At 32.6% G+C, this 16,272-nt stretch overlaps 3 protein-coding genes across 3 annotated transcripts; all 3 read left to right on the top strand.

The window, feature by feature from the left end:
* Positions 1 to 3,854: 3,854 nt before the first annotated feature.
* LOC120196352 (F-box/kelch-repeat protein At1g30090-like) lies at positions 3,855 to 6,037 on the top strand. Its single transcript, XM_039198180.1, has 2 exons — positions 3,855 to 3,938; positions 4,338 to 6,037. Exon 2 carries the CDS (start codon positions 4,648 to 4,650, stop codon positions 5,860 to 5,862), a length of 1,215 nt encoding a protein of 404 aa, XP_039054111.1. The 5' UTR covers positions 3,855 to 3,938; positions 4,338 to 4,647; the 3' UTR covers positions 5,863 to 6,037.
* A 1,513-nt stretch (positions 6,038 to 7,550) lies between these two features.
* On the top strand, positions 7,551 to 8,040 carry LOC120196275 (VQ motif-containing protein 1-like). Its single transcript, XM_039198115.1, has one exon. It carries the CDS (start codon positions 7,618 to 7,620, stop codon positions 7,954 to 7,956), a length of 339 nt encoding a protein of 112 aa, XP_039054046.1. The 5' UTR covers positions 7,551 to 7,617; the 3' UTR covers positions 7,957 to 8,040.
* Positions 8,041 to 13,753: 5,713 nt separating this feature from the next.
* LOC120196244 (glucan endo-1,3-beta-glucosidase 11-like) lies at positions 13,754 to 15,266 on the top strand. Its single transcript, XM_039198085.1, has 3 exons — positions 13,754 to 13,841; positions 13,935 to 14,974; positions 15,088 to 15,266. The coding sequence occupies exons 1-3, from the start codon at positions 13,802 to 13,804 to the stop codon at positions 15,172 to 15,174; spliced, it is 1,167 nt and encodes a 388-aa protein (XP_039054016.1). The 5' UTR covers positions 13,754 to 13,801; the 3' UTR covers positions 15,175 to 15,266.
* Positions 15,267 to 16,272: the final 1,006 nt, after the last annotated feature.

The following is a 16,272-nucleotide window of genomic DNA, read 5'->3' as shown; positions in this document are numbered from 1 at the left end:
TTAAAAGTTTTGAGGATATATTATTCGAACTTTTATCCATAAATAAGAAATTATAATTGCAAAATTTTACTATAAAAAATTAATAAGGGGAAATTTTAATTCGACGAAGGGGGGAGTTTAGTTAATAGAAATTTCAAAAGCTTTTCCAAGAGCTTTGTTCACATTTTAATTAAATGGTTAAATTTTAAAAATAATTTTATATTCAAAACTTTATAAAATCTAGATAGCACATATATTCTTTTTTTTTAAATATCAATTTTAGGCATATTATAGGTGGTGTATGTGTATTAATTCTTGAACTCTATCTAACATTGACTTTAATCGTAAATCACCAAAATATATTTTCAAAGATAATTTTTATAAAATCTAAAAAAAAAATGTGATTTTATAAATGTTTGATCGCATCTAATCCAAACAAATTGATGTAATTACATTTTACCATAACATGCATAATTTTCGTAAGAAAAAAAAAGAGTTTTAATAATTAAAAAGTTTTCTAGTAAATTAAAACTATTTATCACGTTTTCTATGTTGACAAAGATGAGGTGTTAGTTTTTTTATTATTATAAACTCTAAAAGTCGGTAAGAGGGGTCCTCCATTTTCTCCATATTTCTAGGCAGCACCTTATAAAATTTCTTGATATTTGTGACTGGTGAAAAGAGGGTCAAACTCTTTACCAGAAAAATCAAAGATGAAAAGGGAATTCATCATTTTTGTGTGAATGAATCCATGAATTAGGTATAAAAGTGGTGATTCAACAAATGAAAGAATGAAAAATAAAAGCCAAGACAAAGAATAGAGTCAACAAGATAAGAGAAATAGAGAAAATATAGGTTCCTAAAGAGGAAGGTGATCATGTCAAAAGCCATAACCACACAAAATGAACACTAATCTAATATTAAAAGTGTCACGCAATAACATCCCAAACAAGAGTTTCGCACGTTATCCCTTAAGATTGTTTTGTATACCATATTCCATGTTTCCTCAGTTTTGCTTTATTGGTTAACCAAACTTGGGGATAATTTATTGTCCTCGTACATGAACCATGGCTCTAATCTTCCATCTTTTTCTAATTGCAGGGCGAAAACAGTTTACTCTACTGTTTTGCCCTTATTATTTAAAATGGATACTCAATTGCCTGAAGAAATAGGTCAATACATGGAGTGTCTTAAATTTCTTCCATGTTTTTTTCCTATATTTAACAATGTTTGTCCAAAGTCAAAATTGATTATGCGTTGTTTCAGTTTAGAGATTAAACCCACCGCCCATTCGCTTTCTTTCTTTACGTGCAATCAATGAGCTTGGCTTTATTGGTAAAAAGAGATTTTCAAAATTTTAAGATTTGTTCAATTACATGATGATTAGTTAATTTCCAAAGTTAAAATTCCTTTTTATATGTATGGGTTCAGTTTCATCCTTATGCATATACCTCATGTGTCCTCGTATATTAACATTACATGTTGCCATGTATGTCAAAATTCCAGGAGAAAAAGAAAATGTAAATAGATTGTTGCAGGTCGCAGATTCAGCTTTTTGTTGGAAGTAAAGCAGTCAACATTCTTGGATTACTAAATTATTATCTGATTATGTAGATGATAATGTTAAAAAATAGCCAAATCAATGGCACTTTAGAAGAAAACATAAAAGTTCTTAATTAATTATGTCAACGACTACCTATTTCCATCAACATTTATATATTATATCTTATTGACTATTGATGCAAAGCCTTGACATGCTCCTAAACAAAACCTATGCTTAAAATTATTTCATTGATTCTATTGAATTGTCAAAACTTATCATTATCTTCTCAATAACCTATAGAGCGAGTAGTTAAAAATTGATACATTTTATCTCCCTTAGATTACATGTTGAATAAGCTATTCCAAATTTATAATGACGTGTCCGTTGAATAGGTTTAGACTAAATGAGAGAAATAACGTGATTGAAAAAAAAAATTAGAGAAATGAAAGATGGTACAAATCTAATCAAGAAAATGAGGTTTTTTATTATAAAAAATAATCGAAGTTGTCATCTCATATAAGTGATAAAGGGCAAGTCATCATCTCCTACCAATAATTTTCTTAACATCAACCATAATATAAGATATATACATAACATTATAATTCATATAACAAATGTAATGTTCGACCCAGTGATTAGGGTGCACCCAATTCTTCCTTCAACTCTCAAGTTTAATTCTCTTTGACATTTTTTCCTCTAATCAGAGAGTCGACCAAATTGATAGAATATATAAGTAATAAAAATTAAATATATAATTATATTAATTTTAATTATCACGTTAGCTCCCGTCAAATGTTAAAGTTTGACCGGCTTCATTTAAAAATTTAAGTGATATGATTGAAAAAAAAATTAAAAGATTGATGGTCATATTAAAACTCACATAATTAAGTGACAGGACGGTTATAGTTTACCCAAATATTTTGATAGCAGCTTTCTTGTGCTGTTAACTTGGGTTTAGTGTCGGGTCACCCCTCCGCATTGTAATAGAAAATGGGTTAGGCCTGTAAAATTAAGTTGGCGAGTTTGTATTTTTGGTGTCCTAGAATTGGCCCATTGGACCTATTAAGAGCCCGAATAACTTGAAAGATTCCAATACTTACAAAATATGGGTCTCAAATCTTTCTTCAATTCAATATGAGATCCGAGTTTGTGATAAAGAGCTTTATTTAACGATCAATTTTTATTTAAAATAATGGTCATAATTTGAAAATCATATGTTGTGTAGATCTTCGTGGATTATTATATAAGTTAGAAGTTATATTTTTAAAGAAAATTACTAAATTGGGTTGGAAATATATTTTCTTTTAGATGATCATTATTTTAATTTTCAACATCTTTAAAAATATATTAACTTTTTAATAAATAGATCGTTGAAGATACCCAACTTGATAATCTAATAATAACGTGCACCTAACTTAACAGTCAAAAACCCATACCTATCTCATAAAAGCAATAGTGCCAACTGAATTAAAAGTTGGTTGATATTAGTAGGCTAACTTAATAATCACATATTTGATAACATTTTGACTTCATTTCACAAGTACGATTAGAATAGTAAAGATAACAATTTTCTAATTTATAATTTAAATATAAATAATCAAAAGATGATATATTTTTATAAAGTTAGGTTCCACCTACCTAATATAAAACTCTTTAGCTTTACATAGATTTAAGATCGTTTAATGAATAAAAATAGATAGTTGAGATTGATTCCTTATTTTTTTTCCAGTGATTATCTTATCATTTCTTACTGTTAATCTCATCAATTTATTTTTACTTATCTAACAATCATAAATTTTTATAAAACTAAAAGAATTTTACATTGTGTAACATGATCCTATATCATTTTTTATATCTTTTATATTAAATTATTTAAGTCATATTTTATAATTTGAAAATTTATTTTGAAAATAATCTAGTCAAACTTTTTGACAAAAAAATAAAAAAAATTCGACGTGAATTTCAAACATATAATTTTTTAACCAAATTTTTATTGAAACATAATATTTTACCAAATCCTCTCCTCCCAAATTTCAGACTTATCTTTAGATTTGGAGGGGTAATCCAGACCTTTAACAACTGTACTTTCACCTACAATATACGGTTTTAAATTCCAACACCCGCAGTTACAAGCGCGTGTTCAACAGACTGCCTATTTTCTTTTCTCGCCAGCCGGGGACTACTTCTTTAGCGCGTGGTTTTAAATGGGCTTATGACAGAATCAGCATCAATCCTTTCTCTCCCACCGGAATAATTGTATAATTTAATAATTGTTTATTATTAGTATTTTATATTTTATACATTTGGTATTAAGAGAATACTGGAATAGGGGAGGAACATCTTTCATGCTAAAACCAGCGGTAAATCTCATCAAAGTTCACCATCTTTTATGCAACTGTTGAAAAAATACTTCTTTGTAAGTCTTACATATCAGTTTTTCATATATTTTCTTCTTTTATGCTATCTGCTTTGTTTTTAAGTTAGATAGGATAAGATATTTTCAGGGTTTAGCCTATGTTGTGAATCGTCAGTTTCTGCTGGTTTTAAATACTTCATTTCTATGAGATATATGATGCGGTTTTAATCGATTTCTGGTTTTCTTGTTGGATTAGGTGCAAAAGTTTAGATTTTTTTAAAGTTTCTATTCATGAAACTATTGATGTATTAATTCTATCCTTTTGGCTTTTTTGTTTTCTCGATATAATTTTCTACCATGTCATGATTATTGTTTGATTTAGATTCCTCTAATTTTTATTTCGATAGGCAAAATTTTATACATAAAGAAAGTGTTAAAGTTATTATCTTTGGTTCATAGGAATTGAAATTTGGATCATTCAGAGATTATTATTGGTGAATTACGATAGTCTTGAAGGAATTTGCGTAAAAGGGAAAACGTGTTTTTGTTTTAGGTGCATCTGCAAATTTCAGTGAAAAATAATTCTTCCTTAATAAGTGGCCAACTTGGAATAGAATTTTTCAAGTTTGGATTGGGATTGGTGGATGTTTAGGTTCTTCCATTCACAAGTGAATTCATTTGATGAAAAGTAACATCAGAAAATTCCTAGCTTGAACAAGATCCTTTGAGTGGTCTTCAAGGATTTAGATTCCTGTGCTTTGAGAGCAAGATGCAAAGGGTTCGATTGTCGTCGCAGCAGGCACCTGTACATAAACTAGGGGATTCTCAGATGACATTATCCCCAAAATTTAGATTGTCTGTGGTTCCATCTTCATTGTTGAATCCCTCATCAGAGTATGAGTCGTGTCTTCGAGGAGAACCTGTTATTCCAGGTCTTCCGGATGATGTGGCTCTTAATTGTCTCCTTCGGCTTCCAGTTGAGAGTCTTGCAGCTTGCAAAGCTGTATGCAAGCAATGGCATCTTCTGCTTGGTAATAAAGAGCGGTTTTTCACCCGAAGGAAGGAATTAGGTTTCAAAGACCCTTGGCTATTTGTATTGGCCTTCCACAAATGCACTGGGAAAATACAATGGCAGGTTCTTGATCTTACCCACTTTACTTGGCATACAATTCCGGTAATGCCATGCAAAGACGAAGTTTGTCCCCATGGTTTTAGATGTGTTTCGATTCCTCATGAGGGTGTGCTCTTTGTTTGTGGGGGTATGGTCTCTGATGTTGATTGCCCACTTGACTTGGTGTTGAAGTATGAGATCCAGAAAAACCGTTGGACTGTGATGAATAATATGAATACTGCTAGATCATTTTTTGCAAGTGAAGTGATCAATAGTATGATATATGTAGCTGGTGGAAACAGTGGGGATCTTTTTGAGCTTGATTCGGCTGAGGTTTTAGATCTTGCAAAGGGTAGTTGGGATCCCATTGCAAGCATGGGGACAAATATGGCATCGTATGATTCAGCAGTTCTCGATGGGAAGCTTCTTGTGACAGAAGGCTGGCTGTGGCCATTCTTCGTTTCTCCTAGGGGTCAGGTTTATGATCCGAGAACTAATAGCTGGGAGAGTATGGCTGTGGGATTGAGAGAAGGCTGGACTGGCTCGAGTGTGGTGGTCCATGGGCACTTATTTGTGGTTTCTGAGCTTGAAAGAATGAAGCTTAAGGTTTATGATCCAGACAGTGATTCCTGGGAAGCAATAGAAGGCCCTCCATTACCGGAGCAGATATGCAAACCTTTTGCTGTCAGTACATGCGATAACAGAATATATGTTCTGGGTCGCAACCTTCATGTTGGTGTGGGCTATATTTCAAGCCAGAATCAAACAGGCAGCTCCGAGAAGAGGAGCTTCGGTGTTCGGTGGCATGTAATTGATGCCCCAAAACGTTTATCTGACTTGACGCCCTCGAGTTCAAAGGTTCTGTTTGCTTAGCTTCTCTGAAGTATCACATGTTGTGTCTTGTATGTTGTTTAATAATCCGTAATTATACAAAGTTATAAATGCTGTAGAGTTAGAATGACTGTTGTCTATCGGTAATCTGATAATCAAATATATTTCACCAATCACACTTAAATTTCTGGATTCTTACTGTTATTCTTACGTGAAATGTTGTCCATAACATATTGACTGAAATTTACACTGATGTTGAAGGAAAAGTTTCACATTCGCTGGCCTGATTGATGAATGATGTGCAGAAAGAAGATTATGCGCCTGTCTTAAACTTTGGTCTTTCTGCTTTAAGCTTTACCAAGGTATAATTGTGTTTAGTGTGGTTGAGATTCCAGGGTAGTCCTTACAAGATCTTGTAGGAACTTAAGAACACTTGCCCAACAGTGGCAAGAGAACCAATTTCACGTTATCTTACAAGTTAAGTAATTACGCTTAAAGCATCGCCATGAATTATGGGCGAAAAAAGCAGAATATGAGTGATATTAATATATAATTTTGACTTTCCACTATTTTTATTAATGGAACGAAAGGGAAGGCAAGCCCAGAAGAGTTATAGAGATTCATGTACTTGGAATCTCCCCCTTTTTCTTTTCATTTTCCTCTTTCATACCCTGTGAACGTGTACCGAGCAAAATTGTGACAACCGCCCATGCATATTTCTTTCACCATCAACAATATCTCCAGTAATTTTCAACTTCTCCATCATACTAATTTTCTCTCCAACACATGGAGTTTCTACGCAATTTCCATTATGATGTAATGCTCCGGTTTGATTTTGCACGTGGGAATAACAGGGAAGATGCTAAGTACATTCCTAGTTAAATGTCTTGATAGATCAAAAGTCAAAACACAGCATATTATGCAATATTAATGGGATTAGAAAGCTAAAATGAAAGTTAGAATGCTTCTCTCTCTTTCAGTAAGAAATATCTGAGATTGTCCATTGCGGAAACATCTTATATATTTCCATTAACCTTCCTTTGCCAAGTTTACGACATCATGTCATGTCCCTATCACTTACAACTGTCTCATAAATCTTAACGGAATTCTTAGATTTCCTCCACGTCGATGCACCAAACAAGAATTGGACTATTTTATCATCAAGGAAACCGCTCTCGTGCAGGTTCGGAGAAACCTGGTGTTGGGGTGTGCGGTCTGAAACTCCTGGGAAAAAAGGAGACAAGGTCAGTTTCACTTATCCAAAGAAACAATATTATGATTCTCTTTTATAATGTCAATCACACACGCACAAGATATTATAAAATGGTTTATCCAGGAGTTAACATATTAAAAAGAATTAACTCTTGTCTATTAACTATTAGTCAAATATTCAATCATTGATCCGCTTAGCCTTTGTCTAAATTCCAGGAAAAAATAAATAATTGAACATTACTAATTTTATCAAAAAATTGTTTGTATATGATCAATTTATAAATATAATATGAAAGATGACTGTTAGAAGAGGAAAGACTTTGGACAATTCCTTGCAAGCGTGCTTTGACGAAGACTCGCTAATTTGATCCTCTCCTTGCGGGCCAACCAAAGGAGTTTTGCTTTGACTGTGCACAATTTCCTTTGTCATGCTGTCAACCCAACGCCACACCCTCTTGTTTTGCCCTCTATAAAACCATCCCCTCCAACCCACGTTACAACTTGCAACATAGCTCTAAAGTTGTTTCCTATACGCAAGCAAAGAAATACTGGTTCCGATTACTTTAGTTTATTTGTTTCTTTTTAATGTCGGCTAGAGGTGCATCCCATGAAGATGTTAAGGTAGTGCTAATTAATACTCAGTATGTTGAAACAGACCCCCAAAGCTTCAAATCTGTTGTTCAAAACCTCACGGGCAAGGATTGTTGCGTTGCATGGATCGAGGAGAGTTCATTTTCCGGTTTAAAAGCCGATACAAAGGTGAATGGAAAGGTTGCTGCTGAGAGGTCATGGAACGCTGCCACTCCTGGCGTCGGCAGTGGCGGTGCTTCCATGTTAACCAAGGGTTATTCTTTTAAAGACTTGGATAGAATGATCTTGGAGGCGCCGCCAGTAGACGAGTTGAAGTGGTTGTGGGCTGACTAGCAAGCAAACAAGATCTTCATTATTTTTTACATTTTTGTGTATATATCTATTTTAAATTTGTTTAACTATATCTCGAGTACTTCTGCTTCCGTAAATTAAGGGTAAATTACAGATTTAGTCACCAACCTATTCTAGTTGTTCTGTTTTGGTTTGCTAACTACTTTTTCAAAATCATATTTAATGTTATGTTTTGATTCTATTTTGATCACCCGTCACTAAAAAATCAACAGTAATATTGACAGGTCACAATAAGATAATGACATGTCATCATTGAAAAAGAAATTATCATGTCAGTATTTTTGTTTATTTTTTAACGACTGGTGATCAAAACAGAATGAAAATATAATATTAATAATGATTTAAAAAAATAATTAGTTGAATAATCAAAACATAACCATAAAAATTGGTAGGTGATTAAATAAATAGATTAATAATGGAGTTGTTGGTCTAATTTGAAAGATTTTTCCCTATTTTATTTCTCCATTTATTTCCCTACAAGGGGAATAGTTTTCCTTCTCTTTTACCTAGTTGGGTTCTATGAGACTGTAGAAATGAGTGGCGATTCAAGACTCCACGCCTCCACGGCATGTATGAGGAAATACTTGATGGTGAAAGTATACAAATAGGATAGGATAGAGATATTTTCTAATACACAATATTGTACAAAACAAATACACATATATGGATATTTGTATAATAAGGCTACGTTTGGTATATTTAATGTAAAAGAGGCGTATTGTATCAAATAACATTTGAGTTTCAGAATAGACGAAGAATACTGATTATTATATCCATATATTTGATTGTTGAAGCTTATGATATGAATTAAAATATGCATTTTATTTATTATTACACAATTAAAATAAATGGAAATTTATAATATCAATGTATGGATTATTGAAACATTTCAATATATGAAAATATTAATTAAATGATAATATAAATGGAATCTTAATCATACTTTTCTAAATAAAAAGAAGGGTAAATTACATAAATGGTCCTCCAACTATAGGATATTGCTTACTTGAGTCCCTCAACTATTAAAAATTATAAAATGGTACCCCGACTACAGGGAATTACTTTGTTGAGTACATCAACTATTAAAAGTTACAAAATAGTCATCTAACTATTCATTATGTTCTAAATTAGTCTTTTTCTGTTAAAAAATTTACGCCAATCTGAGTTGGATATTAAACTGCTGAATTAGATATAATAAGATCTGATCTCATAATCTCAAATGACTATCAAATCTCAGTCAACAGGTTAACGTCCAGCTCAGACGATCGTTAACATTTTAACGAAAAAGGACGAGTTTGAAAGATATTGAATAAATAGGTGACTATTTTGTAATTTTTAATTGTCGTGGGACTCAACAAAGTAACTCTCTATAGTCAAGAGACCATTTTATAATTTTTTAATAATCGGATAACTCAACAAAATAGTTTCCTATAACCGGGGGACAATTTGTGTACTTTGTCCTAAAAAGAATACAAAGGTGAGCGGTGGCCTTCAAATAAAAGATTTCCACCATTCCTTTTGAGATTAACAACCGTAAATGATTTTATTTCTGGAGGCGGATAAGCCTAGAAGACATTCGGCCCATTAAATTATTTGGGCTAATTTACGTATCCGATTTTTAATGTGTTAATAATCTAATGTCATAAGATTACTATTGTTTACTAGGTTTTTTCTTTCTTTTTAAGTATTGTTATCTACTTATTTGTCAGAGGATGACGCGTGTGAATATATTTTGTATAACTTTTATTATATATTTTTTTGAATTTTTATTATACATATACATAATATTTTATATTATTTTTTAATAAATATTTTTCATTTCTAACGAAAATGAATGATGTTTTATTATACATTCTTGTAATATTTATTTTTCTTTTTCTAAGTTCTACGTCGTATTTTAACGTGGATTAGTGGAGTTTTTAACGAGGAATACGATATTTCCTTCAAATGTATGAATTCTTCTTTAAATTCACACCATTTTTCCAGAGAAAAAATTGACGACACATTTTAATTTTTTTGGAAATAAATTGACTTCACATCTTTAAGTAGTGTTTATTTGATTATTTTATTGTTCTATCATTGAATTGGACCTTTATATTAATTTATCAAACTCTTGATCTATGCTAAAGTCATTTGTCAACCTGTTTAAATTATTATATTCATTTTAATAATAGTATTGATATTTCTTATGATAATAATTTTGTTGTTAACGTGATAATTTGTTCTTTATTTTTCTTATGATAATAATTTTGTTGTTTACGTGTTAATTTGTACTCTTTGATAATTTTAATAAAAATTATTAATATAATATAATATAATATATTTAATTTTTTATAGATTTTTTTTATCAATAATGTATTTTTATTTTAAATTTTATCCGTTTATAATTATTTGTTTATGTATAACATAATCAAATAAGAGGAATCAAAATGTTAAAAAAATGATTAATAAGAATTGAGAATTGCTATCATTTGTTTAGTAATCGAGAATTGTATTGAATGTGTGGATCAAATACTTTGTCCTAAAATTTTCTCAATAATTAAATCTCAGGGCTGCTTGTCATTAATCTTTTTATTATTAACTTTTTTTCTTTCTATATGTATTTGTTCATTCTACTTGCATGCGGAATATAAAAAGCTACCATGACAAAGAATACCTACTAATAACCATTCTTTTGCTTTTCCATTTCTTTTTCTATCGGCTTATATTATCGCGTAAATCTCTGTTGCGAACCATCATGCATGGAGAAATGAAATTAGCTGTAGATAGGCTGCTTCCTTTTTCAAAGTAAAATGGATTCAACAGTTACATACGCACACCCTTTGAAAATTTGGGTAATTCATCTTACATTCTAAAACTTTAGTGTCCATGGAAAGAAGAATGCTTTTGGGCAAACATATTCATGTGGAAATACTGTTGATCTATCCATTGAACCATCCATGAAATGATTGTTCCTTTTCTAACACCAAAATGTCTTTATCAAAAGTATGTCTCTTTGGTCATCTTCTTTAGGATACACACAAAATCCCATTCGGATATGCAAATAAAAAAGTAAAAGAAGAAGAAGATGGCATTGACCAGCTAATAAGTAAAACAGTACATGGGTCGTGTCTCTTATTTTTCCAATATTTTGTTGATTTATATTATAAATCCATGGAATATACATAGAGATCATGCAACACAAGTAGTGTCGTCTTTTTTATCTCTACTTTTTTTTATCGATGATATATTAAAGCACCGAGAAAGAGATGATAATATCTAGTAATATATTCATAGATGGAAATGACGACTACTTTTAGTGATAGGCCTCTTTGTAACACGAACCTTCACTTTAACAGTCAGATCACATGCAAAGCCGGGGGTTATACCACATTCCCATGCAACTTGTCTCTCTTGCTTTGCTCATCTTCACCGTCATCATCATATATAAAGGTCTCTGTTAAAGACACTAAGTTCGAGTACATTTTAAACAGTATTATTAATTAGGACTAATTAAGCCGCACTTTAATAAAATTTTCAGAGTTTTCTTTAAAAAAAAAGGTAAAGCTGTCAATAAAAGTTCTTAGTTAATATATCTCTTCTTTTTTAAGTTGTAAGTTCAATATTCATTAGAAGTGAAAATTTCTCTTCTCCTCCGGGTAGGAATTGTTAAAAAAATAATTTCAAACTTTCAACGATCGGGGACACCCGGAGGGTTCACTTATACGTTAGACGTGGGTTTAAACTTTAAACCACATATGTATATGTAATATGTTTCTTTCTAATAAAGAAATGGCGAAAAAGGAATTATTGATGTATCTCCTCTGGGTTTTCATTAATTGGAAAGGGAAAGAAAAGAGGCGGCAGAAGAAGGTAGGTTTCGTGAGCTATGCATATTACCAGCTGAAGTTTCAATCTGGAGATACATTTATACCTTTCAACCTCCACCACTACTCTTTAGATTCTGACACGATTGGATCGTCCAAAATTTTAAATAAACAAAATCCCAAACTTATTGGATGATGACAAGATTTGACCTGGAAGAGTCTCTCATGGTGGCTACTTGTTTGTATTTTGTACCATGTTGGCGGTTATCTTTTGACTCTTCATCAACTACAACACATTTGCCTGCGTGTAAAAATACCCTGCTTTCTTTTATTGTTGGGAGCACCTGCCATCTGGAAACTGTAACATGTTTTTCTCATGGTTATTACAATACTTAAATTCAAGCAAATATTATCTTTGATTTTTTTTAAATTAAACTCAACAAACTTACGAACCCAAATATCCTTTTTATATCCAAAAGCGTCATTTTCATTTGAAATACCAAAAAAAATTAAAAGATTGAAAAGAAACCATAAATGAAGATAAGGACACTTAATCTTTGGAAATTTATACGTATACATTCCTTATCTATTCACCAAACCTTACTTTTTCAGATGTGTTTCTTTCTTAGTTTTAATTTATCATATTTTGACAACATTTCCCCCCATACAAATAATATATTATGAAGACTTGAAACCATTGTTACACATACCTCGGTTGTCTCCTTCCCAAAAAGCAGTGTCACAATGCCTCTTTCTATTTCCTTCAAGTTGTAATTTTCAAACTAACAAATTAATTTAGATGAGTTGGATTTGAAGGAGAACTGCAGCTGTCAATTACCTTATCTTTAAAGTGATTCGTAAATGGTGCACTAGTTAATTTTAAAATCTCTTATAGGAAATCGAATTGGTCGATGAATGGAAAAGATCAATTATGACTTTAATTTTGATGAAAACACGACTGGATTAAAATAATAATAAACCTTTGTAATTCTATCACATTACTTGATCATCATAATTTTAATTGTATTGCAAGTACTGGGTATAGTTACGAATTGTATTTGGTGGCATCAACCATCGGTTGTATAGGTCAAAGACTCTATCATAATGTTGCTATGATGAGTGAATGGTCGTACTAATAATTTTTTTCTCCATTTCGAATTTTCATTAGAAAATTAAGTATTTGTTAAATCTTCGTAGACTATTAATCTTTCAATTGAAATAAAAAAAAGTTATTTTAATATATTGGGGGCACATGCCAAGGGGTAAATTTAACTCACGGTGGCTAGTGCAGTTGTGTTGGTTAAAATGAGTCATGAAACCAGGCTTTCTTGTCCTTCTACACAATTTATTGACCTTAATAGAATAATATAAGCCTTAAGAGGTATAGGAATCTAAAGGGTAGATTTTGTTTTAGATTAAAGAAGAATCTATGTTATCACCATTCCATTCATAACTATAAATTTCTCTTCTTAAAAATAAGACAAAATTACACCTATAGGCTATGCCTTACTTCAACATGAAAAATATTGCTAATTAAATATGTGACAATCGATGATTTCATCCATACATTTTAATAAATGGAAATATTATTAAAAATATAGTAATTTTAAGATATTATCATTTATTAACCAAAATAAATAAATATAGTAGAAAAAGTATAATGCTGCATTAAACCAAGGGTTGGACCTTCACCTTTCCTTTTGTCCGAAGAAAGCGGGCGAGGGCAATTGTGTCAAAATTTCACGTTAAGGATATTGGGACAAGTTGACGTGTGTCAGAAAAGAAAGACATGGAGTACTGGAAGAACCCAAGAGGGTTTAAAAACCCAGCTTAAGGTGGTAAGATAACGAAGGCAACACGGACAAGGCAAAGCTAAAACCCCCTTGAGACAACTGCCCTCCAAATTAATTTCAAACAAGCAAAGAAAAGAATTCACTTCCTCTATTCAATTCCCTATATCTTGACACTCTCTTCTTTCTCTTTTCATTTTCATTACAAAGTTTTTTTAAGAAATTGGCATAATGATCCATGTTCTCCTGCTATTTTCTCTCTGTTTTTCAGGTACTTTTTTTTCAATGATCTATTTGGATATCATTAGTTATTTCTTTGTCGAATGTGTTTTAGTTGATGTATTGCTTTTTAATTACTTTACAGATTATGGTTTTATACAAGGAGTTAATTCTTTAGGCATCAATTATGGCCAAGTTGGCGACAATTTGCCTCCACCTGACAAGGTTCTTGATCTCTTGAGCTCCCTTAAGCTCACAAAAGCAAGAATCTACGACACCAATCCTCAGATTTTAACAACATTTGCCAACTCCAACATTGAGGTTATCGTCACAGTTGAAAACCAAATGTTACCCGTCGTAGTGGATCCCCAGCAAGCACTACAATGGGTTAGTACCCATATCAAGCCTTATTTTCCAGCCACCAAGATCACCGGGATCGCCGTCGGAAATGAGATCTTCACCGACGACGACACGTCGCTACTAGGATATCTTGTCCCCGCCATAGTCAGTATCCATGGTGCTTTAGCTCAATTAGGCTTAGATAAGTACATTCAGGTTTCGACATCCAATTCATTAGCGGTTCTGGAGGAATCTTACCCTCCTTCAGCTGGTAGTTTCAAGGGCGAGGTCTCGAGTGTCATGTCACGGTTTTTGCAGTTCTTGTCCAGCACCGGTTCCCCATTTTGGATCAATGCCTACCCGTATTTTGCTTACAAGGATTCCCCGGACAAGATTTCGTTGGACTATGCTCTTCTCAACAAGAACCCAGGAATGGTCGACCCTTACACCAAGCTCCACTATGACAACATGTTATACGCGATGGTAGACGCGGTCGTTTGCGCCATGTCTAGGTTGGGTTACAATGGGATCGAGGTGAGGGTTTCGGAGACGGGGTGGCCATCGAAGGGGGACCCTAATGAGGTCGGAGCTACGGTCCAGAATGCGGCATCTTACAACAGGAATTTGTTGAGGAGGCAGATGAGTAATGAGGGGACACCTTTGAGACCAAAGATGAGGTTGGAAGTGTATTTGTTTGCTTTGTTCAATGAAGATTTGAAGCCCGGACCGACATCAGAGAGGAACTACGGTCTCTTTCAACCTGATGGAACTATTGCTTACAATGTGGGACTCTCTGCCTTGGCAACATCATCGGCTTCTATTTCTCTTACTTCCTCTGCCACCAAGGTAGTCAATACGAGAATAAATGTTGTAAAATATTAGTTTTGTTTATAAAACAAAAGTTCAATATTCCTTTTTTTTTAATGCGCTCTCTTCAAATGGCATTTATTGTTCAACAGGCCTTGAGGGTGGAATATCAAGACTCGGTGTCATGGATGTTTGTGCACTTGCTGGCTTTCCAAGTTTTCATGAGAAGACAACATTAAGCAAAATGATGACTTCATCCGCATGTAAATATTACATTTTGGTAAGTAAGAAAAATTGGGGTTTCTTTTTTATGTCATTTCTCATTCCTGAAATGAAAGAGCAACGGTAACCCCAATTTTTTTTCACGAGTTAACTCTCCAAATCGAACAGCTCTCTACATAGCCGATGATGGTTTCATGAGCATCCCTTTCAACACGCAAGTTCAACAAAAAGAATCAAATCAACCATCATGATCAAATGGGTATAATTTCAGAACATACCCTTTTTGTTAAATCTGCTGATTTTCTTTTGTTGATCATGTACCTGAGGATTAAAGAAGAAGAAAAACTTGATAGCCATTGTATTTCTTTTCATCGTAGCAGTGTAAGCATTTTAGAAGAATTATTTCCTCAGTCGATGTAAACCAAAAGTATTACGTTATCATTGTTAGAGAAAATTCAATAAATAAATTTCTATTTCGTCGCAAAGAAAAGTTTTTCTTTCACTTTTGGACGTGGAATCCACAACTGTTCTTATATAGTCAAAATATATACAAATTCTTCCCTTTTATATCTTTTCCCGCCCCCTACATCATCAGAAAGCTTGTTGCACATGCACCCCCCCCCCACCACCAAAGTTATAAAGACCTCCCACTATCAAATTTCACCCCTTTTGTATATAAATTTAACTCTTTATTACCATGAAATAATATTTAAGACGTGGAAAAGAAAGTTCAAAAGGACCCCCCTCGAGAATTAAGAGATTGTGTGGGTGGAATTGACTAATAAATATACGTAAGCTCTGAAAGCAAAAACAGGTCTATTTTATGTTGTTGGTTGTTTTGGGATTTAGTAATGACGTGTTTTTTTTTTTTGTAGAATTCAGTGGAAATAGAATGAATCAAATTGTTTGAGGCCCCATGTTTATGGAATTTAGCATGTGCCTTTGCTTGAATGATATGAGGATGTGATGGTAAAATAGCTGGTCTTTATTTTGTTCTCCCTATATATCATTGAGATATTATCATTACTGTGATTAACTTTTTTCCACACAATTCCACCATTAATTTTTATAAACAGCTTTGACGAACCTCGTCACTGTCTCTATTCGTCAATATA

This window comes from Hibiscus syriacus, unplaced genomic scaffold, assembly GCF_006381635.1.
Source record: "Hibiscus syriacus cultivar Baekdansim isolate YM2019G1 unplaced genomic scaffold, ASM638163v2 tig00117032_pilon, whole genome shotgun sequence".
NCBI classification, from domain to species: domain Eukaryota; kingdom Viridiplantae; phylum Streptophyta; class Magnoliopsida; order Malvales; family Malvaceae; genus Hibiscus; species Hibiscus syriacus.
This window is presented reverse-complemented; position numbering and strand designations above follow the sequence as displayed.